The 27,977-nt window shown below is 38.3% G+C and overlaps 1 protein-coding gene, 1 long non-coding RNA gene and 6 other non-coding genes across 10 annotated transcripts; 1 reads left to right on the top strand and 7 right to left on the bottom strand.

Annotated features, from left to right (window-relative positions):
• Positions 1-27,317, bottom strand: arid4a (AT rich interactive domain 4A (RBP1-like)). 3 transcript variants are annotated; one of them, XM_048190915.1, is made up of 25 exons: positions 26,888-27,317; positions 25,891-25,940; positions 25,460-25,570; positions 24,191-24,256; positions 23,451-23,541; positions 23,227-23,306; positions 22,992-23,086; positions 22,247-22,379; positions 20,693-20,772; positions 20,371-20,447; positions 20,096-20,265; positions 16,217-16,289; positions 15,876-15,970; positions 15,398-15,495; positions 13,754-14,009; positions 12,637-12,905; positions 8,549-8,728; positions 7,982-8,066; positions 7,700-7,889; positions 6,716-6,778; positions 5,045-6,226; positions 4,656-4,760; positions 4,012-4,218; positions 2,466-2,612; positions 1-1,868 (listed from the first exon to the last, which is right to left on the bottom strand). In XM_048190915.1, the coding sequence occupies exons 2-25, from the start codon at positions 25,894-25,896 to the stop codon at positions 1,765-1,767; spliced, it is 3,963 nt and encodes a 1,320-aa protein (XP_048046872.1). In that variant the 5' UTR covers positions 25,897-25,940; positions 26,888-27,317; the 3' UTR covers positions 1-1,764. The 3 variants fall into 3 exon arrangements, with proteins under 3 accessions (XP_048046872.1, XP_048046873.1, XP_048046874.1); XM_048190916.1 differs by lacking the exon at positions 26,888-27,317 and adding an exon at positions 26,160-26,846; XM_048190917.1 differs by lacking the exon at positions 26,888-27,317 and adding an exon at positions 26,171-26,846.
• LOC125269419 lies at positions 4,359-4,440 on the bottom strand. The gene has a single exon (XR_007185101.1). It is a non-coding gene; the product is annotated as a small nucleolar RNA SNORD53/SNORD92 (small nucleolar RNA).
• LOC125269418 lies at positions 7,193-7,274 on the bottom strand. The gene has a single exon (XR_007185100.1). It is a non-coding gene; the product is annotated as a small nucleolar RNA SNORD53/SNORD92 (small nucleolar RNA).
• Positions 8,290-8,371, bottom strand: LOC125269417. The gene has a single exon (XR_007185099.1). It is a non-coding gene; the product is annotated as a small nucleolar RNA SNORD53/SNORD92 (small nucleolar RNA).
• Positions 12,359-12,440, bottom strand: LOC125269420. Its single transcript, XR_007185102.1, has one exon. It is a non-coding gene; the product is annotated as a small nucleolar RNA SNORD53/SNORD92 (small nucleolar RNA).
• Positions 13,521-13,603, bottom strand: LOC125269421. The gene has a single exon (XR_007185103.1). It is a non-coding gene; the product is annotated as a small nucleolar RNA SNORD53/SNORD92 (small nucleolar RNA).
• LOC125269422 lies at positions 14,158-14,237 on the bottom strand. The gene has a single exon (XR_007185104.1). It is a non-coding gene; the product is annotated as a small nucleolar RNA SNORD53/SNORD92 (small nucleolar RNA).
• LOC125268609 lies at positions 27,307-27,973 on the top strand. The gene is made up of 2 exons (XR_007184936.1): positions 27,307-27,408; positions 27,509-27,973. It is a non-coding gene; the product is annotated as an uncharacterized LOC125268609 (long non-coding RNA).
• Positions 27,974-27,977: the final 4 nt, after the last annotated feature.

Here is a 27,977-nt window from a genome sequence, read left to right as displayed (position 1 = left end):
TAACATTTCTGAATATTTCAAAACTTTATTAGAAATGAGAAGACCTCTTATTTTACATAATGATACAATGGCTTTGCTCAGGAACCTAATGCCTTCATTTCTTCATCCAGGAATCTGTAAATAAACTGAAGTCACAGGGAAGCAAGTTTTCACAATTTCGTCGCAGTGAATTAATCGATGCCTACAGCATAAAATGTTCAACATAGTCATGGGTCATCACTCTAGACAGCTTGGGTTTAGGTTCCTAAATGGTTGATTATATACAGTCTAAAGATGTGCTAATGCTTCTACCAACTTGACATAGAAAAGGAAAATTAATATACAAAGATGTACTGTTTAAAAAATAATATAAATCATTTTTACAGTTTGTGTAAAATGTATTTTTCAAATACATGTTTTTTGAAAGATCTATTTACAAAAGGAACAATCAGTAAGAAACCCCTGGGCTTAACATACTTGTGTGAGAAGCAACTAATTTATTCAATTGGTCAAGAACTCAAAATGAAAATGAAAATGAAAATGAATGTTTAAATTATAAAGTACCAGGGAAAAAAAACAAATCAAAAGAATGGGGAGGAAAAGCTGATCACCAATTTCTGGTGTTCCATCGAAGGAGCTTTGGGCCCAAATGGTTGAACAAAACGTGGGAAGATGCGGTTTACTGCACAGTAGTTACCCAAATTGTGACGTCACATTCAAAGGTTCAAGATGACCCCACAAAATTCTCATATTCCTTCTAGCCCACCGACCGAACTGAATGTGGGACGACTGTGATTCTCATCTTGTAAAAAATACAAAAATGCTGTGCACGGACTGAATAAATATATTTAACAAGTTGCAAGATAATACCTTTATTTTACACAAAAATTTCAGCTCTAGAAATCTTTCATTAAATAACTTCACGGCTGTGATATATACTTTTTGAAATTTTCCATACTAAAATAAAAACTCTGCAATTACATATAAAAAGACAAAATACACTTGCAAAGGAAATTAGTCCACTGAAAACAGTTTTATCTCGTGTTCCACTGTAAACATTTTCTGCTTTTTTTCATTTCCATTTTCTTATTTTCTTAAAAAGAGACAACAAAAATAGGTTTTGCATAATTCTCTGTGCTCACATACTAAGATAGAAGTGGAAGACGCCGGCTGCAGTTTTCAGTAAACTACATTCCCTTTTGCAATTGACTTTGTCCTACTTTTCCAAAATAGGGCACTCTGCTGTAACACATGTACTTTGGCAGTTCTGATGGAACAAGCGCACTACAATTGACCTTTCTTTGAATAACCATAGCCAGCTGGTTAAGGTGACCATTACCTAGGGATCCGAGACCATTTTCTTACCATGCTCCGATAGAGGAACGTACAATTGATTGACTAGCAGTCCCTGCAGCGCAGAAGCAGTAAGAGGAGGTCTCTGTTCAGCGTTTGTAGAGAGTGAAGAGAAAAGTGCCGTCGTATTCATTCTGGATGGATAAATCGTAAGCTTTGATTTCATAGATTACATTCAACCCTCACGTAGAGTCCAGTCCGTTCCCTGGTGCCGAGAGTGGTAGCGACAGCGAGCGAGAGGAGGCAGGATCAGTTTACAAAGTGCAGAAGGTGGGAGTGGCCCGATAGGGATCAGAGGAGACGTGGAGGCGGAGGGCAGTCGAGTGCTATTGGCTGCTTGCTCTGGCTCGTCAGTATGCGCGTCTCCGTAGAGGCAGCGGGATGCTGAGAAGGCAGAGCTGGAGCGGGGCGGGACGGGGCACGGGCGTGACATCACCTGCACTCAACGGCCACAGTGTTCTGCGTGGGGGAAGCTGAAGACGGGCTCATGCCGGTGTCAGACGAGCCTGATGATGTGGACGCTGTGGTGTGGGACACTGTTGATCAGAAGAAATTGAGACAAGACAAGAAATTGAGAAACCCAAACACTCTTTACATTTCTGACAAATATTAAAGGGTTAGTTCACCCAAATATTTAATTTGTCATCAAGTACTCACCCTCATGTCGTTCCACACCCGTAAGAATCTTCGGAACACAAATTAAAATATTTTTGATGAAATCCAAGAGGGTAATTTTTTATCCCCCATAGAAAGCTCTTCTTTTTTTTCGTTAAAAAAGGTCAACTTGATTACAGTGGTCCAACATTAATGTTATGAAGCGACGAGAATACTGTTTGTGCACAAAAACAAAACAAAAATAACGACTTTAACAATTTCTTCTTTTTCTTCTAATTTTTTACAACTTTTCTGGACCTTGAATGTGGTAATTTTGTTGCTTTCTATGGGGGGAAAAAAAAACTCAGATTTCATCAAAGAAAAAAAAAATCTTAATTTGTGTTCCGAAGATGAACAAAGATCTTATGGGTGTGGAACGATTTGAGGGTATTTATTATTATTATTAAATTAATAATAATAATTTATTATTATAATTATTATTATTAAATGGAAAAAAAAAAAAAAAAAAAAAAAATTACCTTCTCTTTCCTTCTTTTTTAACCTTTTCCGCCTCCTGTCGATGGAAGCCACCTCAGACTTGAGTGACATGTAGTATTTCCTGATTTCCTGAAGCTTCTTTTGCAAGAATGAAATGCGCTCAGTACTTGACATGTTGTCCAGCTCAGCTGTGAAAAACAGAAGCAGGAACCAGTCAGAAGAGGACGTAAAGTTGATTTAAAAAAAAAAAATAAAAAAAATAAAAAATAATAATAATAATAATAATAATAAAAATTATATAATAAAAAAACATTCAAATGAGATGACAGACATTTCAGCTACAACTGCATGGATAGGCATTAAGAGTACAACAAGAGACATCTGGGTATAGAAGAATTTCTCAAGATTTAAAATGAGCCATTCTATCTTTTATTTACATTAATCTGATATAGAAATCAATCTTAAAAGTTAAATTGCACATGGTAATAGTAAAACTTTATGGACCAATTGCAGCTCAATGTTATAATGACCATATATAATTATTTCTCAGTCTCTTTATCAGAACATAACCAGAAAAAACAGGAAATTTGTAATCCCCCCAGGGCATCCAAGATGTAGGTGACTTTGTTTCTTCAGTAGAACACAAATGATGATTTTTAACTCCAACCGTTGCAGGCGGTCAGCCGTATAATGTGGGTAAATGGGAACTTCTTTTATAAGAGTAAATAAAACTTGCTTAGACAAATCCAAATTAAACCCTGTGGCTCGTGATGACACATTGATGTCCTAAGACACGAAATGATCGGTTTGTGCGAGAAACCGAAGAGTATTTATATAATTTTTTACCTCTAATACACCACTATTTCCAACTGCGTTCAGCATTCGTTTAGTAAGGTCTGATCGCGCTCTGACAACGGCAGTGATGTCTCGCGTGTATACTTCAATGAGTGCTAGACATCACTGCCGTTGTCAGAGCACGATCACTGTTCGGTTTCTCGCACAAACCTATCATTTCGTGTCTTACGACATCAATGTGTCGTCATGAGCCTCAGGGTTTAATTTGGATTTGTCTAAGCAAGTTTTATTTACTCTTATAAAAGAAGTTCCCATTGACCCACATTATACGACTGACAGACCGCAACGGTTGGAGATAAAAATCATCATTTGTGTTCTACTGAAGAAACAAAGTCACCTACATCTTGGATGCCCTGGGGGTAAGCAGATAAACATCAAATTTTCATTTTCGGGTGAACTATCCCTTTAAATACTGATTTTTGCTCAAAGAAACCTTTTTTTTTTCTTCGTATTTTCTGTTTGTATCGTAATAAAGACCAAAAAATAAATATGAATGGTCATTAAAACATTGCTAAAACAACAAAGCTGGTGGTGGCCTAAGACTTTTGCACAGTACTGTATAAATCAATTTTTAATATAGTATGGATTGTGTCAATTGCCAGCACACTGCCTCATATTAAGCTGCTACAATGAGAACGTGTCTACATCTGAAGTCAGCAAAGCATGAGAAGCCACAACCAAAATAAAAAAACAAAAGTTTCAAATTAACTTTGGAAAAGTTCTCAAACTCACTCAACTGGCAGGACCACTTGTATGTGCGGGGGGAAGGGATGGATTGCTTCTCTTTGTGCTTGTCTTTTTCCATGTCTTTACTGTTGGGAGAAACCAGACCAGGCGATCGAGAAAGCTTCTGGCTCTTGGGTAGGCTGGAGTGCTTGACTGGGGTAAGCTTATTAGAGCTGTCCATGGCAGACAGGTCCTCACTGTCGCTACTGTGACCTGAAGACATACAGAGAGATGGTCAATATTAAAACAGACTCAAATCTGATCAAATTAGCAGACTAAGACAAACAATACACTTCACACACAGTTAAAGCTAAAATTTTACTAAGAGTTGAATGTGAGAATTGAAGCAGAGGTTAATCAGACAGCCAAGAGAAGTGTAACATCACATGACATCAGAAGAGTTAGCGAAACCATTCTCTGGTATCATCATATTTGACCCCGTTCTTTTTTCACTAACCTTCAATTTTCACATAAATTCAATATTCACTGAAAAATAACTGAATAAACCTAACCTTCTAGGATGTAAAAAAAAAAAAAAAAAAAAAAGTAAATATCAGTTATAGCATACAACTAAAGGAAAAAAATAAGACTAACTTGGACAGCAATCTATAAATGCTTTCAAAGCTTTTAAAACTCTTCAAAACACTCACCTGCTCCATTCTTCTCTGTTTTACAAACAGCGCTTGAACGTTTCTGGCTGCGTTTTTGCTTCTTGGCCGACGAGCCAGTAGTGCAATCCAATAACCTCTTTTGACCTGAAAATTCAGATTAGCAACAGATAAGATAAGAAAAACATGAACTAGGATGATCAAGCAGTCAGAAAAAAATCACCACCATAAAAATAACGCAAATCTAGTAATGGACAATATATTGTTGATCATATCAGCATCAGGCAACAGTAGTGTTTTTTTTAACCAGTCTAATTAGGCAAACGTTCATGTCTTATTTTTCCGCCCAGTTAAAACAGTTTACTCTCTAATGCCAGACTTCAAAAATCAACCACTGGTATTATCTAAATGTGCATCAAGCTTTAACTTGCCTCTGTCCTTTCCATCTCGATCCTGCAGTGAGATGCTGGAATTGCTCGAACTTGCACTAGCATCAAAGCTATGAGTTGACTCGTTCTCCCCGAGACCCTCCTGTGACTCTGCTACACTGTCCACTTCGATTGTGGCGTCACTCTCACCCTTAGTGCTGTGTGATTCATCCGGGCTGGGGGCAGAAGATGGGGAAAACAGACGTTGAGGTCCCACTGCAACCAGGACATGAGGAAGGTGGTCAGAAGGCTCCAGAGGCTGAGGCTCAGGCTGAGCTTTCTCTTCCTCCATCATTTTCAGTAACTCTTCACCAGAGGGTTTCTCCTTCTCCTCTGGATCGTCAAGGTCCACTTCATGGCAGACCAGTGCCTCTGGGCCAATTTGAGGCATCATTTCCTCATTTGTGGCTGTTGTTGGATCCTCCAGCTCTGGAAATGGAGGTTCTACCTTGAGGTGCACCTCTCTAGTAAGAGCAGGCATCTCAGATTTCATCTCAACATCTTTGCTAGGAGATGATAGTGTTGGAGTAGGGGGTTCCTCAGGTTTCTGCACTACCTCGGCCCTCTTCTCAGGCTCAGGTTTGTTCTCTATCAGTGGCGTTTTAACTGGAGAAAGCGTTTTGGGTTCTTCTTTTCTGTCCAAGCGAATTTTCTTTTCTGGCGTTCGCTGTTCAGTGATTTTGCGTTTCACTGTGCTGCTTCGCTCTGGAGGCCAGATGTCCTCTGTTGCAGAGTCTGTGTCTGAGCCGGCTGTCTCAGCCAGCTTTAATCTCTCTGCGGGACTGTTATGTGGTGTTTCCTGGGATTTCTTCACAGGCCGTGGAGGTGTGGAGGGCTCCTCTGTCTCTGTGTGATTAGTAGTGGCAGGTGTTTGTGTCTCTGATCCTGGTTCTCTCAAACGAGGCTTCTTTGCTCTTGGTTTTGGAGATCCATCATCAGACTCAACAGGGAGCCGGGATGCATCTTCCTCAGGTTTACTCTCACTCTCCTTGAAGTTGGGCATCTCCTGTGGGCTGCTGGGTAGTTCGGGCTCAGTCTGCGCAGGTTCTGGCATTGTGTTCTCCTCCGAGAGATCCTCAGCTGCCTCTTGTATTGCTGTCGGGGGTGGATCAGTTCTCTCTGTCCACTCCAGCTTCTTCTCAGGAGATTCCTCACACTCGCTATCATCCGAGGAGTTCCCTGAATCTAAAAATGTGAACAAAAAAGAAGGGAAAAAAAAGGAAAATGAAAATACAAGCATGAAAGTTAACCAACATAAAATTGTAAACTATACTTAAAACTAAAGATGCACAGATGTATTGGACGAGATAAGTAATTATCTGTGCTTTCTGAGCCAACATACACACCAGGGGGGAGGAAAAAAGTTTCCAAAAGGGGGCAGGAAAAAGGCATTGGACAGTTGTGAAGTGAAGTGATGAAGACAGCTTACACAATTTCACGTGACTCTTTAAGCCCTGCAGTTCAGCATGAGCTCACTGGTTTGTATTTGTCTGTCATATACAAATTATTAGCACTTTATTTCCATATTACAGCTGGCTTTACATTTATATTGACAAACTTAGTTCTAAAAACAACAACAAAGAACACAATCCTTTAAATTTCCTTCAAATATGAATTTTGTTTTCAAACGTGTTTGTTTTTCTACTGACTCAAAATGATGCAAGCTGCTCTTACCATTAGATCCTCTATCAGAATCATACATCCCAGAAGTTCTCCTTGTTCGCCGGCGAGGAGTACCTATACAAATATTTAAAAAAGTAAGTTAAAAGCACTAGCTTTTGGTCATGGGTTTAATTCATAGGGAGTAAACATACTGGCAAAATGTATACCTTAAAAGCACTGCAAGATGCTTTAGACAAAAACATCTACCAAATGCATAAATATAAGTGTACGTTATAACAGTAGTAATGTTAAACAAATCCACCAAGCCATTAACCTTACCACCAAAACAAGAATTTTTGTCATTAAATGGAAAAAGGCTAGCTTCTGTGACTGCGTTTACAATGACACAAAAAAAAAAAAAAATCAGATTTTTTTTTTACTCTCATCTGACAAAAATTTGTGGCAGAAATCTAACCAATGAAATCTCATATTTTGGAATCTATAATGGAAACAGGTCTATTATAAACAAATGTGAAATTGAAGCAGAGGTTAATCAGACAGCCAAGAGAAGTGTGACATCACATGACATCAGTCAAGTTAGCGAAACCATTCTCTGGTATCATCATCTTTGACCCCATTCTCATAAACAAGCCTTCAATTTTCAATATGACCGGGTAGTATATACAATATTCATTATATTTCTCAGCAATGAGGCGATAACTTAAACAAGCTTCACTACTACATACAGACGCACTCAGGTATTGCGCTCTCTCTCATTAATTCATTCTAATAAATGTAATCTTACTGCACTACTTTATTCCACCAGAATTCTAGATCTAACGAGCCGTAGATAAAATAACAAACGCAAATTACTGGTATTTTTCGGTCTATATCTGTTCAGTCAGATTTTCCACTGCAAACATCCATAACAGCTTTTAACTTATCCATGCTGGCAAATAATCATTGCCACCCGATGCAAATTTTATAAATAATTTTAGTACGAAGCTACAATATCACACAAGCTATTCACACATCTTTTGAAATGTACAGTCTTACCCTCTCCATTTGGCAGGGCAGAGGCATCCGAGGGCCGTGAGTTCTTGCTGCTGGATCGACCCTCGCTGCTGGGGGTCTTGGACAGACTTCGAGAGGTACTGGGAGGGGTGGATTTAAGTGGAGGACGACCTCGCCGTATCCCCAGTTTGGCCTTATCCTCCTCTTTCTCCTTCTCTCCATCTTCTTTATTCTGTGGTGAAGGAGAGCACAAAAATAATTTTTCCCCAAGGTTCTTAAAAGATAAGTTTTGTTTTTGTTTTTTGAAGACCGATTGTCACTTGCCTTCATTTTTTTCTTTTGTTTTCTCTTTGTTCCACCTTTATCACCAGGCCATATTATTCGATCTGCCTTGACCCATTCATCATATCTGTTACAGAGACAAAATATCCTCTTGAATAAGATTGTCATCATATACAAGGTGAACAATAAATAATCCATCAGTCTTTACGAACCATTCGGACACTTTCAAATGAACACTGGACATGTTAAATGCTGTCTGAGAGTTCAGAAGTCTAACCAATGAAATCTCATATTTTGGAATCTATAATGGTAACAGGTCTATTACAACAAATGTGAAACTGAAGCAGAGGTTAATCAGACAGCCAAGAGAAGTGTGACATCACATGACATCAGTCAAGTTAGCGAAACCATTCTCTGGTATCATCATCTTTGACCCCATTCTCATAAACAAGGCTTCAATTTTCAATACGACTGGGTAGTAGCATATACAATATTCATCATATATTTGCGAGCAAAATCCAGCCATAATGTTCTCATGCACCCAAGTCATTATTTACCAAGTACAGTCCTTTCAAATAAAATGAAAAGTCAAAGTCAGTCACATCTCACCTCACGTTCCAGCCGTAGTAGTGTACCAGGTAAAGAATCTCTCCATTATCGGTCTCTGTGTTTCTGATGTTAGCTTCATAGATCTTCTGTGTCTTCCCCTTGCCGTATTTCACTTTGACTTTAGTGCCGGTCAAAGAGTGCTCAGAGTCCTCACAGCCGTCATCCTCCTCCCTCTCATCACTGTCAAACAAACACAAAAAAAATTCACAAATGCTCTTAATCCACAGAGATTTTTTTATTTTTTATTATTTTTTTAAAAGGACTATATAATACCATGGAAAACAGAACTTTTATTGTTCTTGTTAATGCACTCTGCAATCCACCGTTACGGTGCAAATATAAACATGTGAAATGGTGCACGCTCACAGCTAGCGTTTAAGGCAGTTTCACACGGGACACTGCAGTCATGAATGTTTAGTTCATTTTCAAAGAGAATGCCTTTTTGCATTCCACTGCGCTGTTTTTGCATGCAAGTAGTGTTTGACAATTGCGCTTGCATCTTGTGCAGGACACAACGTTAAACCGCAGTACTCAAGTTAGGAGTTCTTCAACTTTTTAAAAAAAACATGCCTCTAGAAAAGATATAGAGTCCTAGATATAGCAGCAGATATGGCCAGTTGACACATCCATGCCTTTGTTCATATGGACATCTAGCTGCTAATAGGGTTTGTGTTTTCAGCAATAGTGTGCACCCTTATGCCGAGTTCAGACTGCACGATTTTCAAAGTAGTCGGGTCACTGTTCTTTTCACACTGCATGACTGTCTTGGCCAGCTTTCAGTCGCTGCTGTGTTCAAACTGCACGATGGATCGGCGATAGAAGGTTTCACACTGCATGACTTTACAATAGGAAGAATCGCCGACAACTCTGTCTGGCACGCAAACTACGTTTCACAACCAAACACACGCGAGACATGACAAGGAAACAACGCGCGCAAGACCGGAGTTCTCACGTGAGACTGGCCCTGTGTCTCAATCAGCTCCCTAGCTCCCTAGGTCGTGAATCAGTATATAATGAAAGTGAATGTGGCTGATACCCTGATAAGTGCCCTGACTACTGAACTAGGGAGCTGATTGAGACACACGGTGGGATTATTATTAAAAATAGTAGCCCGCAAGAAGCTTGAAATATGAATTGCCTGTGCGATGATTTGCAGCGAAAACAAGAAAAAGAAAATAAGAATACGGAGGAGGAAATGTTTGGGGAGACGCAAGGAACAAGGATTATGTGTTCTGCAACGACAGTTGGAGCTAAATACATAACTTTTCAATGTGCTGCTGTTGCGGATGGTCAAGCAAATGTTTGTGCTTTGGTTCTGTTTGATAGAATTGTAATGTTTATGTACGAAGCCATGCTTGCTGATATTGTGGTCTATAACTCCTCCCCGAACCCCCCGCTACTCTGTATCTTGCTCTCTCATTGGCTGTCGGTCATCGCCGATGTAGTTTTCAGTCAGAACACTTTTCACACAGCAGGATTTTGAATCGCCGACGAGTCGCCGACACCCGTGAGATATTTGGCATGCTAAATATCTGGACCTGTCGGCGATTCAAAATCCTGCTGTGTGAAAAGTGTTCTGACTGAAAACTACATCGGCGATGACCGACAGCCAATGAGAGAGCAAGATACAGAGTAGCGGGGAGTTCGGGGAGGAGTTATAGACCACGTCTTTGCTCATTCACACTGCGTGATTGTCACTCTCGTGAACGAGCTCCGATTTGCCTGTGATTTCAGGCATTTGTTGGCGATTTCTCAAAACCTGTCGGCGAGCCAAAATCGGGGCTAAAATCGTGCAGTCTGAACTCGGCTTTAATTTACTGAGAAAGAAGGTCAGGGAAAAATATGTAGATGGAAAATCTCCATACATGTGCCTTTTGTGTATTTGCAGGCGTTTTTGGTATTTTCTACTTGTTATTTTGCACTTTGTTAAAAAAAGTTTATTATTTAATCAACATTATTATTTTTTTTTTGACACTTCAATTCCAGTATCTAATTATTCTTAAGAGTGAAGTTCATTGTCATTTGAAAGTGTGTTGGCCTTCTTACATTATTATGCTGTTATATTATGATTATATATTCAGTGGCTTAAAATGGTCTTTAAATGACAATAATATTGCATATCGCAATTATTTCTGGGACAATATATTGGCCAAAAAAATTAGTTATCATGACAGGCCTATTTAAGCGTATTCTCAATGTTAGGATGGTGATTTAGCAACTGTTACCGTGTCAAGTATGTTTCATTCATCATGTTTCTCCTTTAATCTGAAATAAAATGTCATATGGTACTGTCCCTCATAACCAGTAGTATAACAAACTTATAAGCAAGCTTAATTGTTATATACTAGTTTGACATGACAAGAAAACAGAAAAGATGTGTGTAGGCTGTCAAAATACTCCCTCACCTTGCTCTTCTTCCGAGAGGACATTTCTCTGAACCCGCCGCGAGTGGTCACAGAGAAAACGAACGTATGCAAAATCTGAGATAATATTATTTTGAAAAGTGTATATCTGGAGTGGAAAAACAAAATAATTTAATTTTAATTTTGAAATGTATCATTAACATGAAGGTAATTTAACCGTAGCCTTTGTAAAAATATAAAGCAAAACATTAAATGTGGAAGAGAAAGAAAAAAAAAGTAAACAACTAGTATTCCCAACTCGACTAGCAGCATCATTTAATGGACTAGTCGACTAGCCTCGCACATCCCTATTTCCAACACAACCACATTAACATACAAATAGGGCTGTTGCGATAACCGCAATATAGCAATACTGCAATACTGACAAGAAAACCAGAGGAGTGCAAGCAACCACTACAACCACGATGTTCACATTTTTTTTTTTTTTTTCATAAGGCTATACCAGTCTTGTTTTACACTTCATGCATGTGTATTGAATGTTAAAGAAGTTAATGATAACAAGAAGTTATTTTTCCCACCAACTGGCTCTTTTTTACTTTACATATTTTAAGTGTCATGAAACCCTGCTCTAGCTGCGTTCAAACACACGAGCCATATGTAGGCTATGTTTCCCTCAGCACAGAATCACGTGTCGTTTGTATTTTGCTCGCGATGCGGTCAGAACTGGAGTTTGAATACGAACACGTGAAAAATACAATTGTTATGATATACAGGCGGAGCGCGCATATGATCGGTTTCAGAGTGGAGCTTCGCGTTGTGTTTAACAACACTAGCCACGTGGCTCATAGCTCATACAGAATAAAGTATCCGTGTTTAAAGTTTTTATTTCACACATTCTCCTGCACCGAACATTAACCAGCACAGTGTAGTTATGATTTCATCAAGTCTTCTTCAAATGAATTATATGTGCAAACTGGACACTGATACAGTGGTGTAGCATCTGAACACGACGACACGATTATTCTAATAGACAATAGACTGATTTTGAGACTGCAGTGCTCGTAAACGTAATCAAATTAGCCTATTATAAGCCTATTAAATATTCTTTTGCATTTCTCCCTTGTGCTGGGGAGTTTGTCGTCATTTTCTCCGTGCTCATATTAATATTCATTATTCTGTATAATGAGTGTGCTTTATGTCTGTGCTTCATTGGTTGTTCTCTCCCCTCTTCCTCCCCTCTACACTCCCACTTTTCCAGAGCTTTACACGCCCATTTTAACAGACTTTTTTGAGCTTTGAGGTGTGAACGACCAGGGTAAAACAGGGGGGTTTCATGACCCTTTAAAGTGAAAAATATGGCCCCTTTCAAAGGAATGTCTCTAACAAAAGTCTAAGCTTCAAATTTACAAAAGGAATTAACACAATTCCTTCTGTTTAAACACAGAGGTTAATCAGACAGCCAAGAGAAGTGTGACATCACATGAGATCAGTCATGCAAGCGAAACCATTCTCTCGTATCATCATTTTTGACTCTGCTGGAACAGGTTCAATTCCAAAGTTTCAAGCCTAATCACATGCATGACAGTTTTCTAATCAAATGCTCCACAAGAGTCATTCAGAGTTTAAATAATATTTGGTACGACATTACAGGACTAATAAATCATAAATCAGTTCATCAGGACAGCCAAACATTTAACAGGTTAAGCATAGAAGATGCTGACATACCGGTCCCTAAGTCTGGATCTCTCGCCATCTTCCTCCTCATCGTCATCATCCTCCTGTTCTTCGTCATCGGTGTCTTTATCAGACTCATCGAGGCGGCGACTGCGACGCTTCCCAGGGGTCTCCCCATCAGATTTCTCCTTTTGCTCCTCTCCGATGTTTTCTCCTTCAACTCGCGTCTCCTCCTTTTTCTTCTCCTCCTTTAATTTCTCCTGCTTCACAGACTCCTTCATTTCTACTTTCACAGGGGTCACCGTACACCGCCGCCGGCCCTGAGTCGTCACAGACATACAACAAGATATTTTAGCTAGTTTCTAACAAGAAAATTGAAGGAAAAAACAATTCTAAATTTAAAAAGTGAAGCTCCCTACACAAAACCAGTTCAGTGAATGTCACGTTCTATAATAAGAAAACCTATGATAATATAATTTAATTACACTCGCGTGAGCAGCACAATAAACACCGTGGTAATAATTGTAGCATAATGAAATGCTTTAGTAAATGACAATGCTTACATGTTCAAAATTTAACATTTTAAAAGAATAGTTTAAAAGTTTTAAATACTTCACAAGTACACAGGTAAGAATGAGGTTTGATAGTTTGTATATTTAAACAAATAACATTATAAAAGAACCTCAAAAGTGGTCCATACAAGTCATGTGCTGTATTTTGAGTCCTCCAAAGATAGCTGGAATTAGGCAACTTTTTAGACAAATTATTAATTTCTCCTTTTGTGTTCCACATAAGGAAGTAATAGTTTTTGAAAGACTTTTAATTAAGTTTTTCTTTATCTTTGAGAGAACTATTCATTTAAATGTAGGATGTTTACCGGTTTAAAAACCCTAAATAACACACATGCCCTCAAAATCAATTTAAAGTCAAAGAGGCAGATCAGACAGCCAAGAGAAGTGTATCATCACATGACATCAGGTCATGAAAGCGAAACCATTCTCTAGTATCATCATGTGCATTTCCTCCAACTCATTCAAGGACAAAAACACTTTGAATGCATGTATTATTGCTGTGCAGCTGGCAGGTCATTGAGCATGAAAATCCCACATCCTGAGAGCAGCACAACAGACAGATAGACAGACAGACAGACAGACAGACAGACACTCACCCTGGGCGAGCAGATATCTTTGCGTCCTTTTTCACTCTCAGCATCTGACTCATCAGCGTCTGCCGCAGGTTTGTCCTCGCTGGTTCCAGGCTCCGCTGTAACCTGCTGCATCATCTCGTCTGCGTCTTCACTCTCTTTTTTCACAGCCTTAACGCTCTGTGCTTCCGGCTGGCTGTCTGGCCGCGGCTCGTTGTGGTGCACAGTCCTGAATTGGATCTGAGCAGAGCGGCAGTATTCCTCAAATCCGTACAGGTACCTGAGGTTCAGATCAAAGGATGAGTAAACGTTATATTTTATCACCAACAAACTTAACTATTAAAAGACACATTCTGGGTTGATGTTCTGAAAAGTTTTGTACATGCATATGTATGTGCTAAAATGTTTTTTTTAACTCGAGAAGAGGTTATCAGACAGCCAAGAGAAATGTAACATCACATGACATCAGTCAAGTTAGCGAAACCATTCTCTAGTATCATCATATTTGACCCCATTCTCTTATAACATGCTTTCAATTTCCAAAAGGGCTTTATTTTTTTTCCTGGACATTACATGAGTTGACAGATTGAATATTACTTTGTCCTGTCAGGGTAAGTGATATGATTTATCATACCAGTTTCATACAACTGTTATTGGTATACCTTAGGAATGACGTAGTTGCATATCTGAAATGTTTATTTGTGGTAGGGCTGCACGATTTATCGCAATAAAAAAAAAAATCACACGCGATATGGCAAAGGCTGCGATTATCTAATGCGTGGCTTGTCAGAGCTTTACGGCTCTGTGATCAGTAGTAAATGCTTCTCCATCTGAAAGCCAGAGGGTGCCCTTGCGCAGAAATGTGCCCTGCAGCGGAAGAAGATAACGCGCATCATATCGCTGTAGCTGAATAAACAGAAGATTGAAATGCTTTGATTAATTAAACATAACTAATAAACACACGACTGCCTTATTCTGTGTAAGAAGCACATCATCTCACAGAAGGACGCTCAACTGTCGTTATGAAGTGAGTTTGGAGTAAAAACATGTTATTAAATGTTGTCTTTTTTTGGACAAGATGTTAATAAATGCTTCTCGTGTCTGAAAAGAAGTTTGTCACGTGTTGCCCTTTCAAATGTACATTATAAGAGACTCAAACTCGCAGTGCTTTCAGATGGATTAGCATTTGGAGACATACTTCATTGACAAGCTGCGCATAAAAGTAATCGCAGACTTTGCGATTTCATAATCGCACTAAGAATCATGTTTAAGCGATAATCGCGTTCAAGTTCAATGTTATTTTTCGTATCGTGTGATATATCGTGCAGCCCTAATTTGTGGTACTGCATATTTGCCTGCTAGACATTCATTTGAAGGTTTATTTAATGTAAACATGCTTTTTGTTCATGTGTTTACACTGAAAGATAGGTAAAAAATACAGTGTTGTAATCAGCAGCATGCAACAGATCCAGTCCATAAACATCAAGCTGAAAAGAACCCAGAATATTTCTTGGGAAAAAAAAAAAAAAAAAATTCATAGAAGTACAGCAAAAGTCACCTTTGAAAGTGGAAAATTGTCTCCATTTGCCAACGCCACAAAAAGAACACTGGCTGCTGAATAAACAAATATAGTCTTGTACAGCAGGAATTGTGAGAGCATGCACTTACTTTCTGTAAGCCGTTTTCACATTGTACGAGGCAGCAGAGTTCAGAACAGGGATGCCAAGATCCATGTAGATCTGCTTCCAAATAGATCCGCTCTCAATCTAAAAAACAAAATAAACCATCTTATTTCACAAGTCTTTTTGATGACTGAAAGCCCTAATTCTTACTGCACAGAGTTGGTGGTGTCATGCACATCTGTCTACCGCACCCAGGGATCAAACAGCTTAGAGAAACATGACATCACTTGAACAAGCACAACCGTTTTCCCAATTATCACCACTCTAAACTCCCAAATATAATTACCCTCAATCAACAATCACAGAACATGTATTTGATAAACAAGGAATTTTTCAACTCGTTTCAGGTCTGTGAACACCATAAATTCAATCAGTGGTTACTTTCGCTTCATATTTTTGGCAAAGTCTCACTTCCCACTTGCCGAGTACAATAAACAGATGGTGGGAACACTAAGAACACTCACATTGTCACAGCCTCCGTGAATATGCACCAGTCGGAAGAGCTTGAAGAGGTTGAGATCCTTGTAGCCAAGCACTGGAGGTTTGTTAATTGGAGTCCCTGGAAAAAAAGCAAAGGTGCAGAGAAGCGTTAAACTGAAAATGTGCCCTGCAGAACTGGTCATGAGATTCTATGAAAAAATAAATAAAAATATCATTTGAGCTTTTGAAGTCACACACACACACACACTTTAAAAGACATCCACCATGATATACACTATTTATCTGTCCTTATGAAGATTGCTAATCCCCATTTATTTTTTTTCCAGTAGTGATTACAACTCAACTGGTGATGTGCAGGCATTACCTCTGTCCTCCATGAACTTGTAAAGCTGCTGTAGAAAGTGGTCCCTTTCCTCTGGGTCTGGCTCATCATCAGGCTGATTAAGAGAAAGAAAGTACAACATATGAATTTGAAGTTTGCCAAGTGTGGAATTATCTTGCCATCTTTTTAAAATCTCAGTTCACATAACCAACAAAAAAGTAGTTTGCTCAGTGCATATCTAATCAATCATTACCTTAGGGTCAATTACCAATTGTGAGGAATTTAGCAAATATGATTCTGGTTCTTTAATGACTATTAACAATTCTTTTGCTAAATTAAGAGGAACAAATATCAGAAAAAAAATAAATGCAATTCTTATTTACAGACTTTTAAAGTGTGCCATAAATATATTCAAACATAATTAGTCTAATTTTACTCATTTAGCTTATTTCTTCTTATAAAATATCACTTATTAGAAACAAAAATCTGTTGTGGTGTGTATCTTAAATTACACGTTTGTCATAAAAACAACAAGCCCGTAATTAAACCAATTTAAGTCTCACTAGCATAACACAACACCCATGAAGTTGTCAAGAGTTGGACGTGACTGAAAGAGAGTGAGACATTAATATAATCAACCACTCCTACCAATTCATAAGTGTTTTTGATTTATTGAAAAGAACCAACTCATAAAATTAATTTGGTTTCTGAATGGGATTACACTGGCTGAGTACAAGATACACAAAATATTAAAGTTTTTACATGTGTCTTCCACATTACACATCTTGGTATTTTTAAAAAATTCTCACATACTGCCCTACAAACGATTTTCATATTGAAGGCTATGAAAACAAATATAGAGAACATAACCATGTATGCTGTATATTATGTGCAAAAAAGGGTTAAAATCACAACATTTACATTTACTTTGTAACAACATTACAATCTAAAAAACAAATAAAGCAGAAGTTAGAATTTTATTAAAAAAAAAAAATAAATAAATAATAATAATAATAATAATAATAATAATAATAATAATTAAAAAGTACAGACTAAATGTAAACTGGCAAGAGGAACACATTCACTCATCTGAGCCAAGTAATTATAATAGCCTAGATTTGTTTACCCAATTGCAAGTCACAATTACTGCTATAATAAAAATGCACTTACATGTAGGTTTAAAATTGTAAATATGACACATTTAATGTCAATTTCACATAAAATTATTTAGCAAAAATGTACATTTTAGTCAGACTTATTCAGGCATTCCTATTCTATTGCACTCCATCTTTCCAGAGCTAGTTCAGTGAAGTCTGTGAAGTTTAGCCGAGACTCGCTTGCATAAGGCTACACTCCTGACAGCAAAATAGAAATATTTGCAAGACTTTCTAACATTTACAGATGGAGAATATACCAGTGAAATGTAAGTTCTACACCGAGAAAAACACCCATCTCAGACGCATTAATCCTTTGGTTAATTTACCAATAAATAACTGCAACTAATGTATGTATGAACTTTTACCTAATAATACTATAAGGTACAAAATATAAGGTTTATGCAGTGTAGGTCTAATCAGGAATGGTGTTTACTATGGCTGCGTTCACAGTCACATTTTGGGTTTTACAGCAGCAACTGCTTACAAGTGTGAATCCTGAAATGTTTTGTTTAGAGATTAAAGTAGATGCTTGAATATGTTCATCGAATCAAACACGGTCAAGCAGCTAAAGTCACAACCGCATTCTATAACTGACCATAGCGGTAACCATAGCGGCCGTGTCAAACATGGCGATGTCTGTGAAACCGTGAAGTTTTACAACGATTGACAGCGTGTTACTAAACGAGTCCAATCGAGATCATCCATTAGATATTTTAAATAACCAACAACAGTGTTAAATGCTTTGTAACTGGTTGCAGAGAGTACGTTTCAGCCACGCATCTCACACCAACCGCAGATCGAGTAAAACTGAATGCTATATGAACACAGCCATATTAAACAAAATATGGGACTGAGAACTGTATGCTAGTGCTGTGTATAAAAACAATAAATAAAAAAAAAATATCACTATAATAGTCCAAATACTTGCGCTGCCATCTCGTCGTTTTGAGGTATGAGAGCCCCAGGATGTTTTTTTTTTTTTTTCCCGTTTTCAGATGCACATGCATAGATGTGCTGTTGTGGTAGGGCCTATGCCATTTCAGTTTTACAGAGCATCATTTTATTTGGTCTGTTTAAAAAAAAAAAAAATAATAATAATCCCACACTTTAGATCAGGCTTAATATTTTTGTAATAATGGCTGATTTCCAGCATGTCTGCCATCATTGGGGATGACCCAAAGACTTTATATATAGAAAGACATGTCACTCGTATTGTTATGAATGAGAGAAAGTGCAACACATAATATGGTGGAATAAGTCCCACCTTCTAAATAAGTAAATAACCTTCTCTATTAGTAAAGTCATCGCATCACTGCAGCTGCCATTAGAAGCTCTGGTTTCTATAGAACAGTCAGACGTGCGCTTTCTATAGAGACGTGCACTTAGGACTGTGCATGCGCATTAGCTTGATCCAGCCTGAAAAATGCCGTTTTTTGTCATGATTTGAGTGTTGATTTCATTGGTGACTTCAAATATGAAATTTAATCATTTTTCAAATTTTCTCATTTTCAAACCATTGAAATTATACAGCACTTAAAGGGACCCCTCATGTCTTCCCAAACCCATAAGACTTTCGATCACCTTCGAGTGCCTTAGTCCAAATTTTCTGAAGAGACAGCATTGCTTGAATTTGGACTAAACCACTCAATTTATATGGATTAGTTTTTTACGATCTCTATATGACCTTTTTGAAGAAACAAAGTGGTAGTTGCGTGGACTTTCAATGGAGGGACAGAAATCTCTCAGATTTGATTTAAAATAACTTCATTTGCGTTTTGAAGATGAACACAAATCTTGCGGGTGTGGAACAACATGAGGGTGAGTAAATGACAATTTTTTCATGTTTGGGTGAACTAACCCTTTAAAGACTGAGTCGTCGGCAACCCACTAACTCCTTGATTTTAAAAATTTGTAGTTGCACATTCTTAGTCTAAACAGAATCCTAGTCCAGGCTTTTTAAAGACACAATTCATTAAAAAGAAAAACAACCCATCATTTCCAACAAATGTTTCCACTTATCTTTTCACATGCTGGCCTTATAATTGTGCAACGTGCCCGACCTTCTCCAGCGAGGAGAGAAGACTCTTTGAGATGAGCTCAACCCTGCCCACCATCAGAACTGGCACACCTCCACTGTTCCTCAGCCAATCCCGCAGCCTTTTCACAACCAAAGGAACGAGCGGTTGCCATGGGAACATGTCGGAAAACCAAGCAAACGGCCATTTGTCCAAACTCGGAGAGCAGGAAGAATGAGACATTGTTGTCCGAAGCCTGGGGGCTTTCCCACATGCTGAGACCATTCAGTGGGCTTAATCAAGGTGTACGAGAACATGAGATGTAAAGGGCCGATGGAATGTCTTCACAAATCAACATAAATACCAACACTAGGGCTCTCTCAGTGGACACTGGTCTTGAATGCCCTCATATTGCTTCAGTAAGCCCGGTGCCCAGCTCTGGCAGCCCCTTTAATCAGAGCAATCACTGCAAAACTACATGCCAATTACTGAGACCAAGAAACAAGGGTCCAAGCAAGAGCATAAACTAAAATACCATAAGAGTCAAAAAGGAAAATAAATAAATAAATAAATAACCCCCTCACAATTTTGAAAGACAAGACTGCAATTTTCCAACACCATCCACTACTGAATATGTCAGCAACACACCAAAATCTTTTCAACATTTGACAAATCGCTTTTAAAGGAAAACTTGTTTCTGGGACAAAAAAAAAAGAATTGGAAATGACAAAGAAATACTCAAGTCTTACTTCCTCTGGTTCTGGCTCCTTCTCCTCCTCCTCTTCGCCCTCTTTGCCTTCACCATCTTCATCAACATCATCTTCATCACTGCTGGAAGATTCAAGAATCTCACTTAAGTCCACTTTCCAGGTTCCAGGGACCTGTCTGGCCTTTAGAAAGAGCTGTGCTGCTTCAAACCCTGGTAACAGAGAAAATACAGACACAAGAAAGAGTGCATGAGAGACCAGACTGTGACCTGGAAACAGTCAAGTCAATACAGGTCAGCTGATCTTGGGTCTTGTACCTTTTCTGAGAGAGTACTCAGGTTTGGAGAGGGTGTCAATGCTTACTTCCTGAACATCTTTGCGTGCCACGGTGTGACTGCAGAACAAAACCAGTGATAAATCAGAAAGAGAACAACAACAATAACAACAACATGAACATGTTTCTGTTTCTTCCTCCATTAAAGAAAATTTATAGGCACATTAAAAAGCAAAACATCTGTATTAAAAATCCTATGAAACTGTTTAACGAGCAAAGCCATCAAACATGAAATAAAGGCTACAAAGTTCATTTGGACTTCATGGGGTTTGTAAATGTCAAAGCTACTTTTCAATGCTACTCACAATTTGGAATCAGCAAATGATCTCACTAAACATTGGTCCTTTTTGACAGTTAGGTCATCATTGCAGCTTGGAGATATCACCTTTAAAGAGGAAGAAAATATTAAAGATTTTCAAGTGAAAACAGCAAGTCTTTACCTGTACAAAAGTACTACAATCAATTATCTTAATATTAGAACTGCGAGTCTTCAGAGTCTTCAGTCTTCTTTGACACATTAAATCAGAAAGATCTTAATCCTTTCCCCACAAGCATTTTATTTTAAGCACTTGTCAAAGATCGTTTCAGATCGATGATCAAAACAGAGTACATCGAGTCCATCAACACCCCTAAAGCAGGCAGTCATATGCCTCTTCCTGGGTTCCACATTTCATTTGGTAACGTTAGGCAGTTTTGATTTGATATGCTGTTTAATGTTTGATGATTGTGTTAGCTTACATGTGCATAAGCAATGCTTCTATTGCTTGTTTCTGCTTCTTTCACTTGTACTATTTTAGAACATGCATAATAGTGCCTCCTACCGTATAACAGTGAAAAAAATGGATTGTTGGAAAATTCCAGCAAATAGTTAAATAAATAAAATCATATCATTGCAATAACTTTTGCAACCACCAAAACAAACTGCAACAAGTACTTTCCAACAGCAGCAATACAACATCTCCAGACTCTTAAACTCTTCTTTAAATATATTCTCATTTTGTTTCAAACCAATATAGTTTTTGTGCAGTTTTTTTTATTTACTTTTTATTTTTTTACAGAGCACGGACTTTTCTATACAACAGTTTCAAACACTTTAACATCATCAGCAAACAACTTTCAGTCTGTTCCCCATTCAAATCAATCAGATGAGTTCAGAAGACCACTCTCACAAGTCATAGAAACTATATTTATACTAATTTGTTGGTCCGGCTACACTTTATTTTAAGGTGACGTAGTTACATTATTATGTTATTACTATAGTAAGTACATGTAGTAATGTGTAACTGTCACCTTAAAATAAAGTGTTACCGTCGGCCCTACAATCTGTCACTATGAACTGATGTTGTATGGAAAAGCGGTATGAAGATTTTGCAAATATTCTTTTTGTTCTAAGGAAAGAAAGAAAAAAAAAAAAAATAGCAACGTTCAGGCTTGAAGGCAAGTACATAATGACAATTTTCAGAAATGTAGTTATTCCATACCTGACAGTAGCTATGTTTCCACCCAAAGTAGCAAATATAACTTATGCGGAAAATTGGAATATCACATAAAACATTTGCGAACAAGGCAGTGTTTCCATCCAATGAGACGAAGAGAACAACATCAATACTTCCTAATAAACTGGCACCAAATATCACTAAGAAAAATGTAAATTTACTGCAGTAGGAGAAGCCACTCTAGGTCTTTTTTTGCATATAATAAATTACACAAAACGCAATAAACCCGGTCATGTTAACTTGTTTTCGAAGGCGGATGAAAAAATGTGCATAAAAATAGGTGGATGGAAACATAGCTAGTCTCTCTAGCTTGTTTTAAAATCCAAAAGTTAAAAGAGGTTTGTAAATCAATCAATGACTCACCAAGACATAGTGGCAGGAATCACTATCGGACCCACTCTGAATACAGGCCACTTTCCCCAAAAGGCCATCATTAAGCCTTCTCCTATCATCGTCATCATCTTCACTCGATGAAGACTCCTTCTCATCTTCTGCACTGCATTTCATCAAACAGAGAACTAATGTTTGAAACATGCCTCCTTTTTACATTAAAACACTGATCAGAAAACTGAATTTATGCATATAGGAAAATAAATAAAAAAGAAACTGGGGGGGAAGAAACAGGTAGAATAATGTTCATTCCAGCTCAAAATCCAACTGGGAATCATCAGTTTAAACACTGACTGAGGATGTTGTGCTTTCCTTAATTAAATTAAGCATGTTTGTTTTTTGTTAGGATCCAAGTGTAACAAATTGAGGGCACACACACACACACACACACACACACACACACACACAAAAAGAGTACTATAACAAACTCATATGAATTTAGCCATTACACTTATACATCAGAGGTAATTTACATACAGAAGTCTTAAAGGTACATTAGCACTGGCCTGATTAATATTTAAAAAAAAAAAAAAGAAAAAAAAAAAAAAAAAGAAAGTGAGAAAATTATCATATAAAACTAGTTTAGTACTGTTTTAGGTGCAAGAAGCTATGATGTGGACTTGTAAACTGTAAGGAATATGACCAATTAAAGAATTATCTTGATTTACACTACATACATATTAGATAGCACAAAGAGGAAAGGACTGCAAATACTCACACTGCCTGAGAAGACCTTCTACCCCGATTCGTCTTCTTTCCAATGACTGGAGTGCCAAAGTGCTCTGGGTTAGTAAGGGGTAGTTGGTCCAAAGTCTGTTACAGAGAGAAATAGGCAGAAAAAAGAAAAGAAAAAAAAAAGGGTAAAAAAAGAGAGAGAGAAAACCAGGGAAAAGTGTTAAACACAAGACACATGAAGCAGACAACACCTCACACAATTAATTCTTCTCATTTACCTCACTTTCTGCAAAATGTCTTTCGCCTTTAAGACACAGTGAAGTTCTTCTAAGGGTTTTCTCATCTCCGTCATCAAAAACTGCAATGATGATGGGAAAAAAAAAAAAAAAGAACTTTGAAATGTAAATGACAAGTTTAGTTTACTGAAGAACAATTATAAGGCCTAAGAGTGGTCTTATAAGTGCAATTCTAGGGAGATTTAGTCAGCCGTATCTGTACGTACCCACAGTGTACCAGCTGGCATCTGTGAGTTTGCTGATGACAGCTTCGCTAAGTCCACCCTCTGGGCTCTTCACTTCCACTGTTGAGCCAACCTGAGACCAGAGATATAGAACACATCATTGCACTACCTAACTTTTTGTGACACAAATAGGAAACAATTCAAACAGTGTTTAGTAATAATATAATTTAAAAAAAAAAAAAACACACACACACCTCAACAACTTTCCTTGTTTTAGAATTAAACTTTCAGTGAGTTTACATGCACTCTTATAATAGGATTTTGGCAATATCGCGATTAAACTTTACCTCATGTAAACGCAACAATTCGATCAAACAAATGAGATTAAGCATTCCAGTACGTCCAGTACATTGAATTTGATGCGAGTAGATTCAAACAATGGCCGGTAACTTGCATACTGTATGCATATCTGAGTCTGGTATAACCATGCTTATTACCAAATAATCAGAGGAATAAAAATTGCACATAAAATGGAGTGAAGAGTTCTGCTTGTGTCATGTAAACATCTTTCTGTGATCAAGACCTTACTCTGATTATGTACATGTAAATGTAGTGATTGTCTATGAGCTACAGTATAAGGCACTTTTGCCTCAAAATTAAGAGTGCTCAAGGTGCTCAGTTTCTTTAAACAATATTGCAGCCATAACCATAAGTTAATTTTCTCAGTTCACTCTGCATTAACAAAATGCATTAAAAAAAAAAAAAAAAAAAAGGTCTCTTACTCTTAAGGGTCCTTTGACTTGGTCATCTTGGACAACTTGTGAGGTGCTGTCTCCTTTAAGCACAACCTGCAAACAAAAATGGTACAAAATGTTGAAAAAGCGCACCAGAGCATGATGGTGAGTGACATGGATGCTAAGACAGTAAACTTGCAGCTCAGTGAAGGTGAAGTAATCTGGTTGTGTAACAGACGGCATGTTCTTTATGATCTCTCTCAAACAACCTTCTTAGAGAGCGCCTACATACAACGTCAAGAGGAACCGTTTCCTTGCAGACAAACTAGAGAATGTGCAACACAAACTTCAGAAATGTGTTGCTCTGTGTTACTCAAGGCTGTCGTGTTTAACTTGGTTAAAAATACAAGAACCACCACAAACCTAGACCTTGAGAGAAAACAAAACATTGATGACGTACAATGAGGTCTTGCAAAAATGCCAGTGTGTGGATTAACCCTAAAACAACATACTTATGATTGGTAGGTGCTGATCCAAATTAAGCCATTTGTAAGCTTATTGTTAGACTACTATATCTGAAAAGATGGACGCTCTGCACAGCTGATGTTTGAATGATCTGCAGAGCTAGTTCACAAAGCAGGATTCTTAGGTGGTTTTCCTTGGTCCTGCTAAGTTACTGAAGCTTGCGGTGTAAAATGCACCAAACACTTCTGCATAAAAGCAACATGGCCCTTTTACAGTAACAAATCTCTGCATTGTCACCAGCAGAAAATGACACTTGGAAAACTTTGTTTATACACTATGTCATCTGACACTGGCTTGACATAAGACGCAAGCCACATGTAAAAAGTGAAAAAGTTCAGAGTGCACCTTTTTTTTTGTTTTTAAACTAATACATAAAGCTCAAAGATGATTGTTAGCTGAAAACACACATCAAGGACTATTTAAAAGGGGCAAAGTTTTTACAGTATACATTTCAAAGTGATACAGCAAATCTTGAAGTTTATGCTGTCACAAAATGTAAACAATATTATTGCCGGGCGATATACTTAAATTTCTATATATAGTACCTCAAACTTAATCCTCATGTAAAGCTATATATTTTATATAGCAAACCTCTACTACCTGATTGTTTACATCATTGCAAAATGTAAACTATATCATTAAATTGCAACTATAAGGAATTAAGATATTATAAACATTATGATTTGCTGTAAAGCTGCTGTGAAGATGTGAATTCTGAAAAGTGCGATACAAATAAAATTGACTTGACTTTACAAGATGAATACATACTTACATCAGACAGATTAAACATACCTTAACTTTCACCATGCGTTTTACGGTCTTGATTTTTGCCTCGCAGAAGGCACCGCGGTACTTCGCGCTCACATCCGTCCCCACAGTCAGGTAGGCAGGTTCATCTGCTACCTGTGACCAGTGTAAATATTATTAAGGTGCATAGACATATTCATACCAACACTTACTCTCAGCATGGTGAAAAGCCCGAGCAAAAACATCTAAGAATACTTTAAGCAGCATTGAGTTATTTAAGAAGTACTTTAAAAACAGCACTTGAGTGTTATGAAAAGTACTATTTTGGTTACAGACTGACTACCTCAAACATTGAGCTTCTCTGATAATCCCTGATCAGTTATTCTACAAAAAAAACCCCATCCATATGTGTTTGAAGTGTTTTGTTCCAGGCTTCATTTAGGGAGGCGTCGCCTATCAGAACTGCAGAGACTCACCTTCATCTTGATGGCTATTTGAGGGAGTCCAGCTCGATTGGTTTTGACTGCTGAAACAGAACAACACACACGCAGAAAGAAACAGTCACGATCTGGCGCCATGTGCTCAAAAACGTGTCATATGTATGTGTGTGAAGAATCTGACAGCACAACACAAACACACAGAACAGAGAAAATGCTAAAGCAGCTAACGCAGCTAGCCACTTCTCGTTTCGAAATGATCAAATAAACAAGACCAACCCATCAAAACAAAGCCTTAACTGCCTCACCGTGACTTTACCTCCAATCTGAGCCACTTACGATGTCTTGGTGGTGTAAAAACAAAGCACGGAGTCACTGAAGGCAAACATAACCCCTTCAAACCCTGCGTGTTTCCTTCCCGCTTCACTCACTGTGTGTGTGTGTGTGTGTGTGTGTGTGAGAGTGTGAGTGTGTGTGTCACGTCGCCATCATAGCTCACACACCGTCCTGCACCATGTCAGCCCCTCCACCATCCACTAAGCCCCGATTTCCCTCGCTTAACACTGCATTTACCGAACTATCCGAGTTCGAAGAACGTCAAACTGACAGTTATAACGGTTATTGACGCCTGTCAATCAAAATGTGACGGTTGGGCTAAATATAGTGGAGCTGTTATGGCGATTTAAATAGTTCTTCGGTTAGTTCCGCAACAATATGTGAGGCGACTTTTCCTTTCAGACTCAGTTACAAGTTTTTGAACATAAAGTGGTCGGCTTTGAGTGGTTAGTTTGAGTAAAAGTCGTCGGGTAAAACCTGTGAGAAAACAAACCGACTAACGTAGATGTGACTCTGCTCTGCCATTCAATTTTTTTCTCTTCGTCGCCTAAATACCTTCGCTGGAAACCACGGGAAAACGGCAAATATGACTGGATTACTTTCAGACTAGCGGGTTTAAATGAGACATATGTGAATACGCGGGTCTAAAGAGGCGAAATCGGTGTTTGAATGTTGTGTGGGAATATATATGTGTACTTACATGCTCCTATATGACTGCTTCAGCTCAGCATTCGACTCGGTTGCAAAGGCGAAATAACAAGCTGTTGAGCTGAGGTTGTGTTTCTCGGATCCCTATTGGCTGCCGGGGCCACTGTGGGCAAATTCAGAGCACTGAGATTGGCTGGCTGCTAAGCGAAATTCTATTTGTTATACTGAAGCGCGAACGCTGATTGCGGAGTACGAAAGCGGCGCTGGGAATAGCGCTTTCTCATTGGTGTTCTTTGAGTCGCACTCTTTGCGAATACAACAAATCCATCCTGGTCTCCGATTGGCTACACGTTTCCTGTTCTGCGTTGTCCACGGTTCTGATTGGTTGAATCGACTCAGACGCGTCCCGTCTGCGAAGCCCATTGGCTGGAGGCATGTATGGGAACTGAGCTTCATTTCAAGAGGGAAAGCCTCAGCTCAGTCTGCGCATGTCGAAGCGAAGAGAACGTTCGCCATTTTGTACCCAACGCAATTATTTTCGCATTCTGGACTCGGAGCCCGTGAGGTTTCGCGGTGAGCCCCGTGACTGTTTTTTGCCTGCTTTTCTAGTCAGATCGATTAACTTCAGCATCGATATAACTTAAATTTGTTCTTTGTGTGATTTGTATTACAGATATTTGACAAATAAACAGTTTTAGTGCGGTCGTGTAGAAAAGGTCAATTGAAGGCAACGGTAATGGCGTCTTTATGTCGCTGCTGTAGAGCGTCTGGCGTCACGGGCTTGGTGAACACGTGACCGGAACAGAGCGTCACAGTAAGCATGTGTGTGTCACGTTAAATACTTTTTCAGTGACACCTGGTGTATTAGATGGTCACTGAAATGCTTGTTTTACTCAGACATTGTTCTGATTGAATAGCGTGTTTTGACTGGGTGTTTTAAGGATTAAAATGTGTGTATGATGGATATTAAGGGCTGTTTGATTCAGTGTTGATATACATCAGCGACTGGACCAGTTGAATCTTGTTTATGGTGTTATTAAGTGGTGTTTTAATGTATAAACAGGGTCAGAAAATAACCTGTGTTTGTGTACTATATCTGTGTATTGTTTTAATCAATAAATCTGTCAGTTTGGCTGTACATG

The sequence above is a fragment of the Megalobrama amblycephala genome, linkage group LG5, assembly GCF_018812025.1.
Source record: "Megalobrama amblycephala isolate DHTTF-2021 linkage group LG5, ASM1881202v1, whole genome shotgun sequence".
NCBI lineage: Eukaryota > Metazoa > Chordata > Actinopteri > Cypriniformes > Xenocyprididae > Megalobrama > Megalobrama amblycephala.
Note: the sequence above shows the minus strand (reverse complement) of the source record. Positions and strands in the feature narration are given on the sequence as shown.